At 51.3% G+C, this 18,682-nt stretch overlaps 4 protein-coding genes across 4 annotated transcripts; 1 reads left to right on the plus strand and 3 right to left on the minus strand.

Moving 5' to 3' along the window:
- Positions 1-4,679: 4,679 nt before the first annotated feature.
- Positions 4,680-5,635, minus strand: FIBRA_02793 (uncharacterized protein; the record flags this gene model as incomplete). Its single annotated transcript, XM_012324646.1, has 4 exons — positions 4,680-4,927; positions 4,985-5,179; positions 5,243-5,480; positions 5,531-5,635. 4 exons carry the CDS (start codon positions 5,633-5,635, stop codon positions 4,680-4,682), a joined length of 786 nt encoding a protein of 261 aa, XP_012180036.1.
- A 4,522-nt stretch (positions 5,636-10,157) lies between these two features.
- On the minus strand, positions 10,158-11,332 carry FIBRA_02794 (uncharacterized protein; the record flags this gene model as incomplete). The annotated part of the gene is made up of 3 exons (XM_012324647.1): positions 10,158-10,321; positions 10,385-11,174; positions 11,234-11,332. The coding sequence occupies 3 exons, from the start codon at positions 11,330-11,332 to the stop codon at positions 10,158-10,160; spliced, it is 1,053 nt and encodes a 350-aa protein (XP_012180037.1).
- A 1,095-nt stretch (positions 11,333-12,427) lies between these two features.
- Positions 12,428-15,694, minus strand: FIBRA_02795 (uncharacterized protein; the record flags this gene model as incomplete). The annotated part of the gene is made up of 9 exons (XM_012324648.1): positions 12,428-14,093; positions 14,145-14,283; positions 14,334-14,493; positions 14,541-14,692; positions 14,743-14,854; positions 14,908-15,239; positions 15,295-15,421; positions 15,479-15,577; positions 15,629-15,694. 9 exons carry the CDS (start codon positions 15,692-15,694, stop codon positions 12,428-12,430), a joined length of 2,853 nt encoding a protein of 950 aa, XP_012180038.1.
- A 359-nt stretch (positions 15,695-16,053) lies between these two features.
- On the plus strand, positions 16,054-18,160 carry FIBRA_02796 (uncharacterized protein; the record flags this gene model as incomplete). The annotated part of the gene is made up of 8 exons (XM_012324649.1): positions 16,054-16,349; positions 16,401-16,521; positions 16,575-16,768; positions 16,851-16,959; positions 17,015-17,114; positions 17,166-17,264; positions 17,327-17,928; positions 17,987-18,160. The coding sequence occupies 8 exons, from the start codon at positions 16,054-16,056 to the stop codon at positions 18,158-18,160; spliced, it is 1,695 nt and encodes a 564-aa protein (XP_012180039.1).
- Between the last annotated feature and the right edge of the window lie 522 nt (positions 18,161-18,682).

Consider the following 18,682-nt stretch of genomic DNA (forward strand, 5'->3'; position numbering starts at 1 on the left):
TGGATTCTTTTGTGATGACTCTTGCTATTGTATGACACCAGGTTTCCTCACAATTACGTTGTCAAGCAGGACCAAATTTGGGACAGCTAAGACAATTGTCTTGTCATTTCGCCTGGCAAGTCACATCCGTCTTCCAGCTATATATTTTGAAAGGTTCGCGGACATCGTTCATCCTCAGCTCCTCGATCAGCTCTTGACTTCCATACAAAAGGTGGCTGAAAAGCGTCGCGTTTTTGTACAGATGCTCAGTACACAAACAACCCTCTGGTGGCTTAGACGTGCAACTCCGCGTATAGGTATGGAGATCCTCGATTTCTTTACCCTTTCTTAATTACCAGCCATTTTGATAAGGCTAATGCACAGTGCACGCAGTACTCTCTAATCTGATGTCATAGCCAATATGTATGGCGTGTATGCCGTTTATTTAAAGGTAAAGACTCTCAAAGTTAGACGCGATAATCAGCTTCTGGAAAATTTCTTCCACTTTCAGTTATGTGTTACGATCTCTTAGTTTGAGGTCTCACGTTGAATCTTCGAACCCGAGAATAGATATATCGCCCTTTGAGGTGTGGACGTAGAATTGGTGCAACCGAAGGTATGTAGGCAGTGCGCTCGATAATTCTGACTTGCTACACGATTTAGCTTTGACTTTGGGGATATTCTAGAAAATCGCATCAGTTATCATTCCTACTGCCAGCGAGGTCTGCCAGGGTAAGGTCAACATACCGGTCTACAATCATGGTCTGACATTGTTGAATCGGAACGCCATAACACTAGTGAAAGCCTTTGTCAAAAGTTTTACGCATGTTTGCATGGCGCATTGGTCGCTCTTGAACGTATCTAACAAAGACCGTATAGTCTCTGATTAGACAATTGTCTCCCTGAATTGGCAATTCTTTGAAATTGGTATGTGCAAATCTGATGCTAGTGATGCAATTCAAAGTATTTGAATCCGGGATCTCCATTGCTGCTTACCTATGTATGACTATAATTACACATGCAATTATGGCCGCACATAGGACGGTAATAATAGTGGATCCCAACCCTCCAATCACTTCGGTAACACACTGTCCTTTGCTTGATTGAAGATATGTATTTTGAATGTAATAGGCATCAAAGTGAGACAAATATTGTAGTAAATGTAATGTAATACGGATAATGACGTAGGCCGCACTGAGAAACACTAGGCTGATATGGTCATGACAAAGAGAATTTAGAGACTAGTGTCATCGTAGGATGTGCGAAAAAGAACCGGAGTGGCAAATGGGTTTCTCCCAAGATTGTCAAAAGCCATTGGCCAAGACGACTCGGGAGATATGTATGACATAATCACAATGCAGTCAATTCCAGGCGATGTCTTCAGGACGTAGAGGCCCGAGTATCATACGCCTTGGATCAACGGCTTCTGTCACTATGATAGGGGCGAGAAGATCGAGACAACTCCCAACCGTATGGATGGTACTCTTCAGCCACACCGGACGCTGGACGACTCCCACTGCGCTGGGACACTCGGGGAAGGGCAGGCGGGATTGTGAGCAAATTGCTGTTCACACCTTGTGAGCGCGCGTACGGCGTATTTGGGGATGTCATAGTTGATCTGGCGCTATGACTCGCTCCTTTAAAGAAACATGCATCAAGATTAGAGATGACGTATGATGGTAGAGCGTAGCAATATACACACACCTGTGTCCATCCCAGACATATAATCTGCATATCCCACGCGACTTGAAGTCTGCACCGGTGAGTGATTTAGGCGTTGGTGAGGTTGGTGGGGAGGCAGCGTGTGTGCTGCACTTGAATGTCCACGAATGGTCTCATGTTCATGAGACAATTGTCCATGAGATGCATTGTAAGGGGAATGAGGAGACAGCGTTCTAGAGGGGGAAACGCTGTACGCGGAATGCTGGGGAAAGTTGGAAGGGTAGATGGAGGCTGCACCTCGCGGAGTATTCAAGTGAGGCGGTGGATCCATCGTTCGATGCGAAACCGGGGCTACATGTACAATACGAAGTTCTCGGTTGTGCCACTCAACGAGACTGCGACCACGCACCTGAGCCAATCGACCTGGTCTCTCCGTGACACAAAACCTCCTCTTGCCAATGAGCGTGCTTTCCAGGATTCGTGGGCGGATACGAAGCACTGGGCATTGACCCATGATGGGCAGTGACTACAGGTGCAGACCAAATGTTATAGTCATCTACCCGAGAATTGGGGAACGACAGACCTGGAGAGGATGATGATAACTGTGCTGGTCGAGAAGAAATACGTTGGCCCCAGAGAGGGAACTAGCAGGTGGCTCGTAAAATAGAAACACTCTACAAAATATAAGGTCGTCATACCATCGAAGCATCCCCCATCGTCGCGAGTCTTCTTGGCAATGGCTTCCCACTAGCGACGGTCCTTGTATTCCTTGACATTGAGAGGGAGTGTTCTTGTTCGCAAAAAAAAACAAGGTATCCTGGAAGAACAAGAAATACCACTCGTGCGCAGCCTGAGCCGGCTCAAGTCGCGTCTCGGCGGACAATAGAGAGACAATACCGGAGCGGTGCATTGCTCCGAACTTGCCAGAATGGGTCGCCGGCGGCGGCCTTCGCGTCGGTTCAATATTTACGGGTCGGCCAGTGACAGGCTTTGAGCGCAACACGCGTGTACAGAGCATAGCACGGCGTAGAAGCCGCCACTAGTATACTTACTGCACTGGCCGACGGGAGACACGTCGTCGGTTCACATTGCGCAGGCGATTATGGGTCCACGAATTTGCTTAAAGGGAAAGTAATCTTGGTCCCGGTACAACTAGTATTTGTATTTGCGGGAGTGGTTGACAGACCAGAAATTGAAATGAATTGAAAATATAACAAACATCCAACACGAAGATGAATGGGAGGGATCTTAAACATGGAAAAACATTGAGTAAAGCCAGAAAATGCGAAAATCTGAACGGCAGGAATCTTTCATTCTCGCTGCAGAAAATAGCAGAGTAATCATTCGACAAAAGATCAGCGCGACGGAGCCGTTTGTGAAAGCATGTCATAGTCGCGTGTCCTCACAAAACATATACAATACAAGGCAGAGGACGAATACAAGGGTTGCGCGCGAGCAATATGCAGAGGACGGACATACCTCATGCAGAACGCGAGACTTTCGGTCTCGACGCTCCAAAAGGCCGCGAGTGTGAGCGATAAAAGAATGATTACAATGGCTGGGTTTGAGTAGTCAGTGAAGACAAGACAGAGCTACATACCAACCTGACTTTCGCAGCGAGCGTTCCTCCGAAGGTCCACAAGCTGCACTGCAGAAGCGGCTTGACAAGCAGCGCATACGTCAAGGGGGGGACACCTGAAAGTTTCTAGGTAACCATTTCAACAACTGGCAGTACAAGCTCCATCTAAGCTGTGAAGCATAATAAGAACAGAGGTTGGTGTCCACCGACCCGAGTGACAGGGTTTCAGAGCTGGAAGCTAGGTTTGGACACAGGAGAAGAAAATGTGAAGAGCAGCAGACTAGTGGGAACTGGACACGAGAGATGAAAGCAGAGAGCAACTCTGTGTCACTCATCGATGGCGAGTGGGAGCCGTAGCGTGTCGGGTCGATAACAACACCTTCCCATTTGGGTCGATCCAAGGGTCGAACCGTAAGGCCCTCCTCTCTCTCAGTTACATAAGCAGTTTGATCTCCGAAACGCGCGTTGACAATCTATGCAGCGACACGATTGACGCCCGGGCCAAATTGACGCATTCAAGTTCACTTTGTCTCTGAATCCCAGACATCTTGGTAGGGGGCAACCACTCATTACTGCATCTCTTGGATTACTAGTTGACCAGACGCCGTGTTTGTCCTCTACATCATCATGCAATTCCGAGCTTTCTTCTTTTTGCGATGACTCGGACTACCAGCTTCAAGGTAGTACCTTCTGCAGCAAACGACTGGTATGTGTGTTGGTTCATTTAGCATACAAATCTGCCCGAGAGGTGCATGCGGCATGCTAAATCGAAATGTATCAATTGACAGATATATGATCAACTTGAGCCTGCTGCCAACTGGATACACTTCGCGCACGAACTAAATGGTCAGTTGTAGCTTCATGGTCACTCGTGAGAATTGTCCTCCACTCTGACTTAGTATTGCATCAACATTATCCAGCATATAATACTGATGCGTGTTGAGATGTTATTGAGTACGTGTGCAGATTTACCTATGTAATCAGATGAGAAATAATTCCCGTATTAAAATAGGCCACCTTGTCGTTCTCAGAGTAATCGTCGCAACGACTCGCAGCGGATGCCAATACAGAACTGCGTCAATTTTGTCACTCTGTAGCCATTTTATCTCCCCTCTAAGTATATTTTCGTACGTAATTGGACCTGTCTACCTGCTACTCAGTGCTTTCCTACAGATCATGTCAAACGATAAAAGGTTCTATAAGTACAACTTAGCACATTGTTGTACGCTAGAGAGCAATAATTAGAACATCAAGAACTCGTCCCCCGTAGCAGAGGTGGGATATGCACTAAGAGACAAGGTCAAACGCTGGTAACCACGACGGACTCGAGCGATTCAATGTGAGATGGTATGTATAATCTAAGGAATTCTCAATTACTCCATGAAGAAGCCAAGTAATCAAAGGGAAGTCATCACCGCTCAGAGAAAATTTGACGTTACTGGCGTGTACCCCAGTTCTTTCAAAGATCTAAGCTACCACCCGAGACTGGTGTGTCTGGAGACATGTCTTGAAAGGTGAGCGGAATTGAGAGAAGGTCGAAGATGGATTCGTCAGGGACGTTCTGAGGTGATGAGCAAGGCTGGAACGCGCATTCGTTGAAGAGACTTGACGGATAAGTAGGCAAGTAAGGCTCATCGACATGTCTCAGAAGGAGTGCACTCGAATCACCAGCGGATGCGATCGGTTCGGCAGTGCATATGTCGTGCGCTGGCAATGGTTATGAGGGATGCTGTTCTATGCCTCGTGATTGCTTAATTTACACACCTCGCTCGCACACCTCCATTGAATGCCATATCGACACGTCAGGAAGATCCTGAGGAGACAACCGCGGCGGAGACGGACAGGGTACCATGTCGGCTTCCGATACACCAGCAAAATTGAAGATATCGTCGCCGTGGATGGAATACTGTAGCGACGGAGGATGTGTAAGACGACATGTTCTCGCAGTCATCATGTCCACTGCCGCACATCGACACACAAGATCAGCGCTGAACAACGCGAATAAAATACACAATGATTGACTTGGCCAGGGATCGTCTGTAGATGACGCGACCACCTTCTGATGTTCAACTTCTGTCTGGCGCAAATGGCAGTGGCATGGAAGGCTTGTATATGATAGGTGATCCTCTCCAAAACTTGGCGTATTTGAAGTACCGGCGACTCTGTTCTCTGGTATTGTAGCTTGTATAACAGGTTCGGAGTAAGGTAGCTGATCCTGCAAGCCTGTAAACGTATGGAGCGGCTGTCCCCATGCCGTGAACTGTGGGGCAGTTGGCAGGAAGCGACAAGGCAAATAAAAGATCGGCATACCCTTGACAAATCTTGTACGCACAGTCTAAGCTTCTTCGGTAGACGAGCTGAGGACGGCGTCTTGCTCTTCTCGCCGGACGCCTGGGATTTTGCCATCACGACCATAATGAGAACGAGAATCTCTGGAGAAGTATCGGGTGTGGGCAAGTAAAAGTCCTGTTTTCCTGGAAGCAACACGATATATAAAGGATCCCATTGCGCATCGCAACGTGGTAGTTACGCCCCAAGCAAGGAAATTGAAAGGTTACTGATGTACGGCGCTTGCTGTGACATCACTCCAACGCAATATGCATGGACAGTCCAGGACCAGTGCATAGGTGGCTATGACTGTCTGAGTATGCCAGACAAATGGTCACTTGAGCATGTGTAACGAGCCCCTAAGTGTCCAAATACATAGGTGACCCGCAAAAACGATCCGTTCGGTCACAAGAACCAACAGGGATACAGAAAGCTGTCGAAAGCGGAGATATCCCAACGCCATATATCCTGTACCCAGCAGCTAGATCCTGTGAAGAGCCAGGTACGCACTATAGAAAACCGGGCACAGTCGGAAGTGGGAGACTTCTTCCTGTCGCTGTCGCGGACAGCAGTCGCCTCCTGGCTCGCATAGCACCAAGGCACACCACACGCGGCACCAGTGTAATTACTCTATGACCGCGCGTGGGACATCGGGATAGTATACAGAATCCGACGAGGTCGACTGACCAAATTCATGCTGCCTACATCTGTAGGAATATATTCATAGATAACAATGGATGAAGGAACGCAACTAAGCTTTGCGCGACGGCGCGTTCAATTGTTACACATTGTGTGTTGAGGGCAACAACGGGTTATTGTCATCCAAATCAAGTAGACCTGGAAAACGGGGCTGGATCGATCCCCTTAACGACTTGGATAATTTTGGAGGCAATTCACGATGTCTTCAAGAGATCCAAGTGCGGTGACATCACGAGACGACAAGGTGAGCAGTCGCATCTTACGACAGACTTGATAATGAAAGTTGTTGCAGAGCACAACTTACAAGTGGTGGTGAGCGCCGGGCACCAGTGCGATCATCTGACCTGGAATCAGTAGCCGCCGGGTTTGTCTCCGTCGCGAACCTCCGAGCTCTTCCAGCGCTGTGAGTGCACAATCTCTAGTATGTAGTGCTTTCAACGACCGGCTGGTCTGACAGTGTACGTAGAGATCGACAAGACTTAGGTGGATGGTCTAAACTATGATAATCATTCTCCTAAATATGAAGGTATGGTCCAGATAATTGTGATGTTACATTCGTTACCCTCTGGCTCAGATCAAGTATCTACTAACATCCACGGCCAGCCAGGCATTCCGCGATTACAAGCGTCGCGGTCACAGAGCAAAATCGACTGCAGTCATTCGTAGTGTAGAATGTTTGCGCCTACACGGCCAAAACCTGATCGTGCGGAACACATAGTGTTCGGCTTTTCATTTAGACTTAGTAATGATAGCTCCACATCGTGTGCATCTCCTCTCTATATCCTGGCTGAAGGAGCCACGCTCCAGGTAAGTTGATTTTGAAAAATTATCCAGCATAACAAACTCACAGAAGGCAGAGAAGCCCTACCGGGAAGAGAAAAATCGCGGAAAGTATGCCGACGAGACCGTGTTTCTTGGTGATTTGGTGATTTCCTCTGGCGCAATCAGCGAGCACTTTCGGTGTGCATGTCAGCTGCGGTAGTGGGACGCTCGGGACATCAAACTACTCACTCTGCCGCTCGTAGTCTCTACCAAGGGCTATATCGGCAGCCATACGTTGTCGCTGCTCTTCTGCTCTGGAGTATACTCCAGGTACGACTGACATTTCTATCAGACAAGTGGGAGGCCCTGTTACATATGGCAGCTCGGGTGCTCCTTCAGAGTAGACCGGCGGTGACAGTGGTGAGCCATCGGAATGCATAGTTGTCTTGGCTATCGAAGTACGGGGACTAAACATGCAAAGAACGAGTATGAAACCAAAGTGTGCGGGGGTTGTAGTCTACAAGAACGACTCCCATTCATCCTTAAATGCTCTGCCACCTGGCGCTTCCCACATCCCATAGGCTCATCCTTAGTACTGCGCTTGCTAAAGTTACTGCGATCACTCGGAATTGCAGTCGAAAACGTGCTGCGTATCACAGCTTGCGCTGGCATATATGATCCCACACTGCACTCTCGCCGCCCTGCTGGATCAGAGCGCAGTCACCACAGTATTCTGGGTCGGATGGTGATACAACATCGGTAGTATTATATATGTCATTCACAATTGGCTTGCTTCTCGCACGTCCTGATTGAATCCATAGTCATCGAGAGCAATCAAACTATGGTTTGACTCTTGTACTTGTATAACATCCGCATACAAAATCTCTACTTCAGCTTCAACATTGCTCCACATCTAGTGCACCTTCGCTCCACATCACGGCTATGAAGATTGAAAAATTAGAAATATCTCTTCATAACTTATGACACTTCGGGGGATACTTGACGTACAGCAGGCACAATAAGCCAACAGGGAAGAGCCAGACCGAAGATATAATCCCAGCAGGCCCGTATCTCTTCTTTATCTGATGATTTCCCCTCGCGCATTCGGCGAACACTTCAGGTTCAGTTGGAGGATGGGAGGACACCAGATAAATCTCAAAACTTACTTTCGTACTTGTGATCCTGGTTCAAAGTGTATCCTTCGACCATTACTTCTTGTGCTCGTGAGGATGTGTTTAGGCTAGCCGGCTGCGAGATCAACTCGCTCTCTTCGGGTGGGACAGCGGGAGGGGAGCTCGTAGTCAATATGGCGGAGTGGTGTGAAGCCTGATCTTCCAAAGGCGGGGGAAGAGGATTCGGGATTAGTACGGAATTAGTGACTATCTTTTCTGTAAGCATAGCGCAATATTGAGAGGACAGTGGCACCTGTAAGAGAGAATCTATTGCAAGAGTCTCACAAATGAGTGCTTATATATGAGTGCTGCGCAGGTCTCCGTTGGACATCAACATAGAACACTGCAATTTGTACTACTGCCGTTTGGCGCTAGCATCATGATGCGCTAGAATAAGTAGTGATGAGAACTTTTCTCCGATATTTGCGCAGCAGGGAAGGCCGCTGTGAGACCGCGTTGAGTTGACTCTCCGCCTGTATAAACGTTATTGTGTACCATGGACGGCATTCTATCTTCGGACTTACCAACCACGCCAGGTCAACGGCGGATGTGATCTCGCTAATGTGGATCTGCCGTGTCATGGATCCAGCGGAGATCAACTAGTACAATATCGCGGAATTGCACGTAATCGCTACGTTCACATTGTTATACGCATTATTCGACTAGGTTGAGGGCGAGGGCGACAGGTCGAAGTGGCCGCGCGTGCCAATTCTGTATCATACCAGAGTGCACACTGCGGCAGGACATCGCGGCCACTTTGAATCATGATATGAAAAATCGCGCACAATTATCATAGCCGGCAGGCTCCGTCACGCTGTATATCAGAAAATGAACGCATTCATGCACTATACTACTGGAGACTCACGACCTTGTCTGTATTCCACCTGCCCGCTGATCTGGTGCAAAACTTGTTCATCTTCTGCAGGAAGCAGTAAAGGACATGGGTTATGTGCAAGGATCATCGGTCATCTATGCCTCACAGGATGACAGGGTTTCGCCCAAGCCTCTGACAGAACAGGAAGAAATCGCCGGTACATGAGTTCAGCGTGCGGACATGTATTACAGGAACGCACCGAAACCAAGATCTACACCCCTCTCGTGCATGGCGGGGAACCACGCACGCAGAGACAAAGGCATGGGCGGCGAGCGCCCATATCATATTGCACGGTGGATCGAACTGCGTCTGGCCACACATGTACAGCCTAAACGGCAACCCATCGTGTACAATGAATAAAAGATGCCGGTGAGTGAAGGATGTACCAAGCAGACACCGAGCTAATCAAAACCTATGTGTTTGGAGAGGTATTCTCCGAACTAAACCTGCTCGCATGCCGTTTCCAGTCACATATACGCGAGAAGAGCAACCGTACAGTTGGACTTCGTGGGCGCATATTGTTCAAGCGTGTCCTGAGCTGCACCTGATTTCAAAGCGACGATGGTTCACAGCACCATCTTCTATAACGAATGCCCCCTGAAACCACAGCAGGTTGCCTATACAAGCCGTTTAAAACCACACTAGTGTGGCCTTGCACAGCTGGTGGAGAAGCGATTCCCAATCAAGTCGTGCGGACTGTATGAATGGCACCACTTACCTATTCCAGCCATCTCTCTGCTATGCACCCTTGTGCGCTTGAAATCCCAGACCATCCCCGTAGTCTCGTTCAACCAAAGAGCCAATGACGCAGTAACTAGATATATAGACTGACGATCCATCGCGTCACAATTACAGGCATCGCAATGGGTATCTAAGGGGTATGAATGGCATCCAGGGGGTATCAAGTAGAGCTACAGCACAGGTTGGGAGCGATTAATAGCAATAAGATAGGCCTTCTAGACCATTATAGAACGTAATGTAAAATAATGCGCGTTGGAGGACAGGAATAAATGATAGGCGAAGTGAGAAACAATAACGAGGAACGAACCATTGTAAGACCCAAACGATCCAGGCACGTATACGTCCGAGAAAAACTTGAACGTTACCGAAAGGCGTGGGGAAGACTAGGGGAATGCCCGGGCAGCCACTGTCCCCAATATTCATCGTCCGAGCTGACAAGACCCTGCGCAACGGCGTACGCCGCCTGTTGGCGCTGAAACATGACGTACGCATCCTCGAACTCTCGGTCGCGTGCGCGAGCAGCGGCTAGCGTCAAAACACATATTCAGGGACGATCCGCGATCCGCAATGGCTGTGAAACCAACTTACCTGGCGCAGGGCTCACGCGTCCATGTCCCCGGAACGTATGTGCGTCCAGGCCCGGAGACGGTTCTGCGCTGCGAGGAGGCCCGTAGGACGATGTGTCTACACCACCGCCCAGGACACTGTAGTCATTAGCTCCAGTCGATATTAGCGACGTCGAACCCGGGTGCCTGGTGCTCGGTGGCCTGGTAGTGTGTGATGGGTGGTGGCGAGGATGAATTGCCCAAGCCCTAGGCGCATCAACGGGGGGCGCTTCAGCTTGACGGGTAGCACTGCCTTGGTTCTCTTGGCCTTCTCTGGAAGAGCTATACGAGCGTGACCGTGTTCCGGCGGGTGTCGCCGTCGTGCGTCCCGCGAGTGTCGTTCCGTACAGGCCCTGTCCGGGATCGTCGTAATACGGGGCGGGGCATGTCGTCCAAGGGGTACCGGGGTCTGACAAATATTCAACAGGCGAATCGCCATGCGACGACAGCCCTCGCCTCGGGGAACGGGCAGGGAGAGAGCTCGAGGCATACGACGACGGTCCAATGGCGAACACTCCCATCCCTGCGGAGCTCGTTGATGCCTCCGCTTGCCATTCGTGGTAACTCGGCGGAATGGTCGTGGACTCCATGGGGGATTGCGAATGCCGGGCGTCGTGCTCCGAAGCGGTCGTGGTCGAACGGCGTCCTCGCCCTCGTCTACGCCCCCTGGCCACAGAGCTCCCATCAGCGAGAGTAGAGGAAGATGCTTGAGAGGCTTCCGCAGACCCATAAGCTTGTGGCGTAGACCCCCATCGTTCACCATTATGTAGAAACTGGTTGGATCAGCACGCTTGACGACAGTAATCAGAAAGTAAGGAAATGTAGTACGTACCCCAGACTGATCCTCGATTCTCCGTAACTTGGATGGTAGGCGACGACGACGATTGTTGTTGTTCCTCTGGTTGTTAGGCTTGTCGTTGCCATCCTCCATGAGAAAGCCGCCAGGCCACGATCCTCCGAGGGCGAAAATGAAAGGAAGGGTGTGTAGAGAGCGAAACGAAGAAAAGGTTTGCAATGAGACTGCATGCAGCGTCCCTCAAGATGAAGGGATTCCATGACAGGTATAGCCTCATCGACGGTAATCCTTCTGCTGTGTTCCCTACGCGCTTTCTGCCCACAAAATGGAGCCTCGTCCGGATTAAGGTCCAGCTCAACACGTAATGCCAGAGGCTCTGCCCCGATCAAATCCGCCTGTCATTTCCAGCCCAAAATCGGATTGCGCTGCCAGAGATCAGGGTATCGAGCATGTTAAGGAGACAGGTGGCAATGGGTCTGCCAGGTGCCTCATTGGTGCACGGATCGTACCGCGGAAATGAGGGCAACTAAGTTTCAGGAAGAGCGCAAGTGCACACGACCCTGGAGACTGCGTCGCGATCGGCCAAGCAAAAGCAGCGTTGGCGATATGATACTCACGACAGATGCATTCGCAACGGGTGCAGGTGATGATCACAGAAAAAGCATCGCTCTCAGCAGGAGGAGAGAAAATCGAGGACATGCTCCACGCCGGTAACTGTGAACGTACTGCAAGATCCACAATGAACACTGCAGTCTGAGTCTTCTGTGTTTCCAGACTACCATCATGTTGGATAAACCAGTGAGAAACCAACCAAAAAAGGATCACAGGGTGAAATGACGGGAAAGGACATAGAAACGCTGCAGCAGATATGGTGAAGTGACGGAGGAAAAACTCAAAATCAGAGATAATATACCTCTGTGACCGTGATCTCAAAGCGGTCCGAGCGCGGGCCGAGCCGACCCCTTGAAGATCTTCGTACTTCACGCGAAATAATATCATAGAAAACGAATCAGTGTCATCATTGAGAGCAAAAAACCAGGAACTCTCGTAGTACACATTTACATCGGGTATGATCGTCATGAAACCAGAAAGGAAACGATTAGGCTGCTAATAGATAGGACAAACGAAGGAACGCTGGGCGTGCGCGGAATGTTGGCGTTTAGGATCCGGACACGAAAACTGTAAGGGGAAAGGAACGACTGTCACGGTAAGCGCATTATTATGTTCTCACTAAATCAAGCTTCCACTCTGCTGTTGCTGCGTACCAGGCATGTTCTGGCTGGGCCCGCCAAACTGACCCGTCGCAAACGATGGTGCACCGTTCGCACCGCCAAACGGCGAACCACCCGCACCAGCGGACACCGACGAGCTCAAGAACGACGGTACCGCCCCTGCCCCGCCTCCAGCACCGAACCCGCCCCCACCTGTCGCCGTGGGAGACATCGAAAACATCGTCGCCCTGAATGGGTTCGCCCCGCCCGCTGCACCGGTCATCTGTGGGCGCAGACCCACGCCCACCGTTGAGTTGCCCGACGACCCCAGTGCATCGCCCGGCTGGCCCCCAAATCCGCCCGCGCCCGTTGGCTGGCTGCCCAGCGCGCCCGTCGCCTGGGTGCCAAACGCACCCACGTTCCCAGGCGCTCCCGCCGCTGATCCAAACGCCCCCGTGGGCTGGGCTGTCAGCCCTGGGAATCCCGTCCGCTGTGGACCCAGCCCGTTCTGTCCGCCCCCAGACGCGCTTGTCCCGTTCTGCGCGGGCGGCTGTGCCCCCTCGCTCGGCGTCGTCGGCGCGGACTGCGGTATGGGTGGGAGCGACTCCAGCAGCGCAGCGCCAAAGGAAGACGACGGCTTAAACGCCTTGAGACCGCTGCTGAACCCCGTTTTCTGTGGCTGCAGGGGGTTGGCGGGGGGCAGCGAGGCAGATGGGGAGCCGAATGAAGTGGAGGTAGTGCCTGTAGGTTGGCTAGAGAGCGACGAGAAGAGCGTATCGGAGAATGTCGAGCCCGTAGCCGTTGAGCCTGCGGGATTTGACTCGCCAGGCTTCTGGAACGTGAATGCGGATGCAACGCTCGACATTGCCGAGCCCGTGGGCTGAGCACCAAGCTGCGACTGGAAGCCGTTCATGCCACCATAACCGGAGCTGGTGGGTGATGTTTGCTGCTGCCCGCCTTGAGGCTGCTGACCGTTGAGCTGGTTGTTCTGGCCGACACCTGTAGCTAATTGGAATAGTGTAGGCTGCTTCGGTACGGGTGGTGGAGCAGTGACGGGCGCCCCGAATGGGTTCCTCGACCCCGTTTGGTGCGTCTTGACAGGCTGTGCCGGCGGTGGACCTGACGCCGAGGCGGTAGGCATCGCGGTAAGCGGAGCGGATGCAGGGCGTGCTGGCCCCGCGTTCGCATTGTTCTTAGCAAAAGGTGATTGTGCGGTGGGAGCCGAGATCTGAGAAGAACCCGCCATAGCATTGAAGGCGTTGAAATTGGGCATATTCGATCCGTTTTGCAAGCCTTGAGACTGAGTCGGGAAGGGGTTGGTACTTATTGATGGCACCTGTTGTGCTCCCATGCCCAGTCCAAATTGCATCCCAGTTGATTGCGGGAACATCATACTCTGACGGAAGGGATTAGAACCTGTCGACTGAGGCTGCAAAAAGGACGTCTGTTGTGGTTGAAGGAAAGGTGCAGGCTGTTGTTGTTGCTGCTGTTGCTGCTGCAGCATACCGAAGGGATTGGTCGAAGTGTGTTGTGGCATGATAAATCCTGTGGGCTGGGGCTGCATTTGAGGCTGCACAAAGGGCTGAGGCCCGCCGAAAGGAGCACCCGTCATCATTTGCATCTGCATCTGTGACTGAACAAATGGATTATGGCTAGATAGCTGCTGGAAGTAGGCTGATGAAGGACTACAAGCCAGGTAAGCATATACAAGTAATGGATGGTCCACATTTGCTGACCTGTTCGTTTGAGGGTTAAACATCGTTTGCTGCTCTTCCTCAATAGCAGTGAAAAAGTCCATCATATTTTTATTAGCGTTTGTGGGAGCCGCCTGTGATGACGAGGCTTCAGGCAGCGACGAAGGCTTAGACTCAGGTTCTGGAGAAGTATCAGGTTCTGATCGGTTCCGCGAACAGCGGGTGGCATACCTTTTGCTTGCGACTGCGGCAATGGTGGGGGTGGCGCTTGCAAACCCGATCTCTCGTTACGCTCGGCAGCATCCTTATTCGCTTTGTACTCTATTCGGTTTTGTTCAAAGTTAGGGTCCTTCAGGTACTCCTCCAGCGCACCAGCGAGTGAGACTGGGGCCTTGAACGTCATGAGACTAGGCACCCACTAATAAGTCTTCCACTCACATGCCGAAGATTTGGAACCGGTACATTTAGCAAGTTTTGCAGCTTCTTCGCAATGCCTAGATATTCCACCACACGCTCTGTTTCCTTGCAGAAATGCCGATATATCTTCAATGCTTCTTCTGCATCACTTCGGAACATCTCGAAATAGTGTTCTTTCGTTTATTGATTATGAGATAGAAGGCACAACGAAGAAGGAACACACCTAGGACGTTGATAACCCCTTCATTACATGCTTGAAACAAAATAAGCAAATCCTTGACCAGCATGCGGAGCGCGGTGATGTTCAGTTCATTGTCCAGATCATCTAGGTAGAACTGGAAAGGGGTAAGGAGCACGCAGTCATAGCAAAGTCGCAGTCAATACTCACCCGGCATTCACAAAGAGAGTCAATCATCTTCTGCACAATCTTCGTCTCACGCAGCAGACCTTTCTCGACCGTCATCACCCGCAACTTTCGCCCAGCCATTGTCTTGCTCCGTTGGACACCCACACCGACAGACAACTCTTTCGTGTCCTTTCGAGAGCGATGTGAACCACGGTCTGGCTTCTCTCGGGCCTCGTCAATGGCATGTGAGTTGCGCATGTCTCTGTTATTCTCGGACTGCACGCGAATGGCATCATGCCTCAATTGAGCATACGCACGAATACGTGTATCGAGGTATATTGAGTAGTTCTGAATGTTCTCTGGTGCATTGTAGCCTGCGGAGAGGTTAGCATGTAGTCACAGCGCCGCTCGGGAGGTGGCCCGACGCACCCTCCCAGCTACCCGCAGACACATTCTTGAGTCTAAGCACATCTGATGAGGACAGATACGATAGGACGTTGTCTGTGGAGCCATTGCGAATCATGGTGTGCAGTACGATGAGGGCTTTGAAGACAATCTGACCGCGACGCGGGTCTGAGCGACTTGGCGTACCTCAAGCGGGCTGACCACTCACCAGCGTATTGGGCTCACGAAAGCGAGGCTGGAGTGCCCTACACACATCGTGAACTGCACCATCTTCTGACCACGTAGCATTGAGGATCGGGTCGAGATACTAGGGTGATTCAGTTCGTCGGTCTACTCATCGTGCGGGATTGAGACTCACCTTGGCCTTTGGTGGATTTGGCTTCGGCTTGCATGCACCCTTGACTGCTTTTTCGAAGCTGGACATGGCAGCAAAGGGGAGAGGAGAGGGGCAGCAGGCAAGGGTCAAGGGAGAGGGACCGGGGAATGTCGCGGATGCCAAAGAAGGCAAGTCCCAGTTCCATCATTTCCGACGCGGGACGACGTCCGAGTCCGTCTCACTGTCGACTTCCCGCAACCTCTCGCTCGAGTACCGACAACACCCATCTATTGGGACTGCACGCCCGTTCTTCTCGCGCATACTGCTCCTCATTTCCTCCGAATTCAACTCATGATAACATAGCTTGTGTATAGCCCCCTCACCAGTCTCACGACACTCACTCACTCACCATTCTGTCATTCTCCCTCAAATTCACCGGCTCGGGGCGTTCCACCAGACTCTCGGGAATGTCTCTGTCCCTCCTGGAATCGTGCAAGCCGCGGCGCTGGACCACCCGCCATCTCGCTTTTGCGACCGTCGTCGTGCTTGCGCTCATCACGCTCTACTATACCGCACTCCCACAGGCTCCCCCAGAGCACTGGAGCACCGAGCCTTCGTTTGAACAAATCCCCACTCCGCCTGAAGTCTGGCAGCGGCGAACGGAACAGGTCAAGCAGGCATTTCGACACGCGTACGCAGGGTATGAGAGGCATGCAATGCCTCACGACGAGCTACTGCCTCTGACGAACTCCTCCAAAAACAAGTGAGCACGTCTCGTCCGATTATCCTAACATGAATCTTCATGATTGTACAGCTTCAATGGCTGGGCAGTGACTGTGTTCGATTCCCTTGATACGATGATTCTCATGGGTTTGAATGATGAGTTCGCCCGTGCGTTACCGGTTGTTGCGGCAGCCGACTTCATGCCCAACCCAGTACGTGTACCCCACCCTCAGTTGTATTCTCATAATGCCTATACCACTTGTAGCACGTCACTAGTAAGCTCAAGAACTACGCTCCTTTTTTCGAAACAGTCATTCGCTACCTGGGGGGCTTGCTTGCTGCTTACGCACTTTCCCATGAACCGATATTACTCCAACGTGCCGATGATTTGGGGCGCTTGCTGTCCCCTGCGTTTAACACGACGAGTGGTTTTCCCATGTTTGGAGTTAACACCGCAAAGTATGTAGCCGTAACTGGGTCTCCTAGTATCGAGCAGCCATCGTGTTCCCCCTTTTTATGGCTCTGATTTTTTATCCATCAGCGGTACCGTCACCGGAGGCTCTACTGGCATACTGGCAGAAATCGCTAGCTGTCAGCTTGAATATTCCTATTTGGCATTGATGACTGGCAACAAAGACCACTTTGACAAGGTACGCAAGCTGCCCTGCATCCGCCCAAATAATTGTAGAATTCCACCATTGTCAGGCAGATACCATTATGAAGAGTCTCGCTCGAGCGAATGTGACTGCACTGGGTGGTATGCTCCCCCGACGCTGGAATTTACAGACAGCGAAGCCTGCCGATGGTACGTTGGAATGCATTCGATTGGCTCCTTCGTGTATTCATTGCGGTTCAGATGCCCTGTCGGTCGGAGCCGCGGCAGATAGTGCTCACGAGTATCTGCTCAAGCAGTATTTGCTGACCGCCAAAACGGACAGGACCAGCTATCAGATGTGTAAGTGAAGATCTTCTGCGTCGATTGACTCCGTATCCCATCACACCTAATCCTACTCTCAGATCTGCGTGCGACCAATGAGATACTCACCCGCTTACTTTATGTTTCCGAGAATCGGGATCTCCTCTACGTCACTGATACAACTCGCGCCAACTTCATACCCAGCCACAGATTCGAGCATTTGTCATGCTTCCTCCCAGGGCTGCTTGCGCTAGGTGCCGACCAGCTGGATATCTCTATGAATCACCTGGACCTTGGTGGGCTTGGACCAGAAGGAAGGCGTGCATATGAACTCTTGAAAGACTATGACCTACGTACGCTGCACAAGTGGGTCGCGGAGGGACTCGCCACGACCTGCTATCTCATGTACGCAGACCAGCCTACTGGTCTCGGACCGGACGAGGTACGCATGCTACCCAAGCAGGACTCCTCGCGGTCGTTCCAAGGCCAGAGAGCAAAGAGCATGGTACCCACAGGGCGGCTGTGGGTTAACGAGATGAGGAAATGGCGGGATGGCGGAGAGCACGGATGGCCTCCAGGCCTGGGTGATAAGAAGCCAGTCAGGTACACGCTGGAGGAGATGCAGAACTCCAAGACGCGTGGCGCCAAGAACCAAGTACGGGACTACACTCTTGGGCGAACGGATTATCTGCTGAGGCCAGAGGTGCGTACTGAGTTCCGCAGCGGGTCATGGGTTGGTCCTCACGCTTGTTTATGTACAGACCCTGGAGTCGATCTATATCATGTGGCGCACAACGGGCGATCCCATCTGGCGCGAGCGCGGGTGGGCGATATTCGAGGCCCTTGAGAGGGAAACCAAGACCGACTCGGGATATGCATCGGTCCATAATGTGCTGATATCGCCGGCACCGTTGGACGATGATATGCCTAGGTGAGAGATCATGACACATGTGCATGGTGCGGTATTGATCGCCTACGTTGTGCCACTGTGCAGCTACTTCCTTGCCGAAACGTGCGTAATGCCAGCCCGTTCTCCATCCTCCCGGAAAACTGACCTGGTTGTGAATGCACAGACTGAAGTACCTGTACCTATTGTTTCATGAGGAAGATCTGGTCCCCCTCGATCGATGGGTGTTCAATACCGAAGCACATCCCCTTCCGGTATTCACATGGTCACCTTGGGAGAGAAGCAAATTTGGCATTCCAGAGCCGTCCTTATAAAATCGATATCTCTCCCCCCGCTCGTCTGCACACTATGCGCCACTGCAGCGCCAGACGCTCTGCCTTGTTCCTCGTGATATTCCAGTAGCTGACGTTGAAACGATAGCCAACGCCAGTGTAATTATCTACACCGCTGACCGTTCTAACCGCCGAGCTGGAGTGTCTGAAGAGCGTCTTGCGGGGCACAGGTGACTGCTTGCATAACATGGAGATAGATGGGGTCAGGGGTGTGGTGT

The sequence above is a fragment of the Fibroporia radiculosa genome (genome assembly GCF_000313525.1).
Source record: "Fibroporia radiculosa TFFH 294 genomic supercontigs, scaffold1422, whole genome shotgun sequence".
NCBI classification, from domain to species: domain Eukaryota; kingdom Fungi; phylum Basidiomycota; class Agaricomycetes; order Polyporales; family Fibroporiaceae; genus Fibroporia; species Fibroporia radiculosa.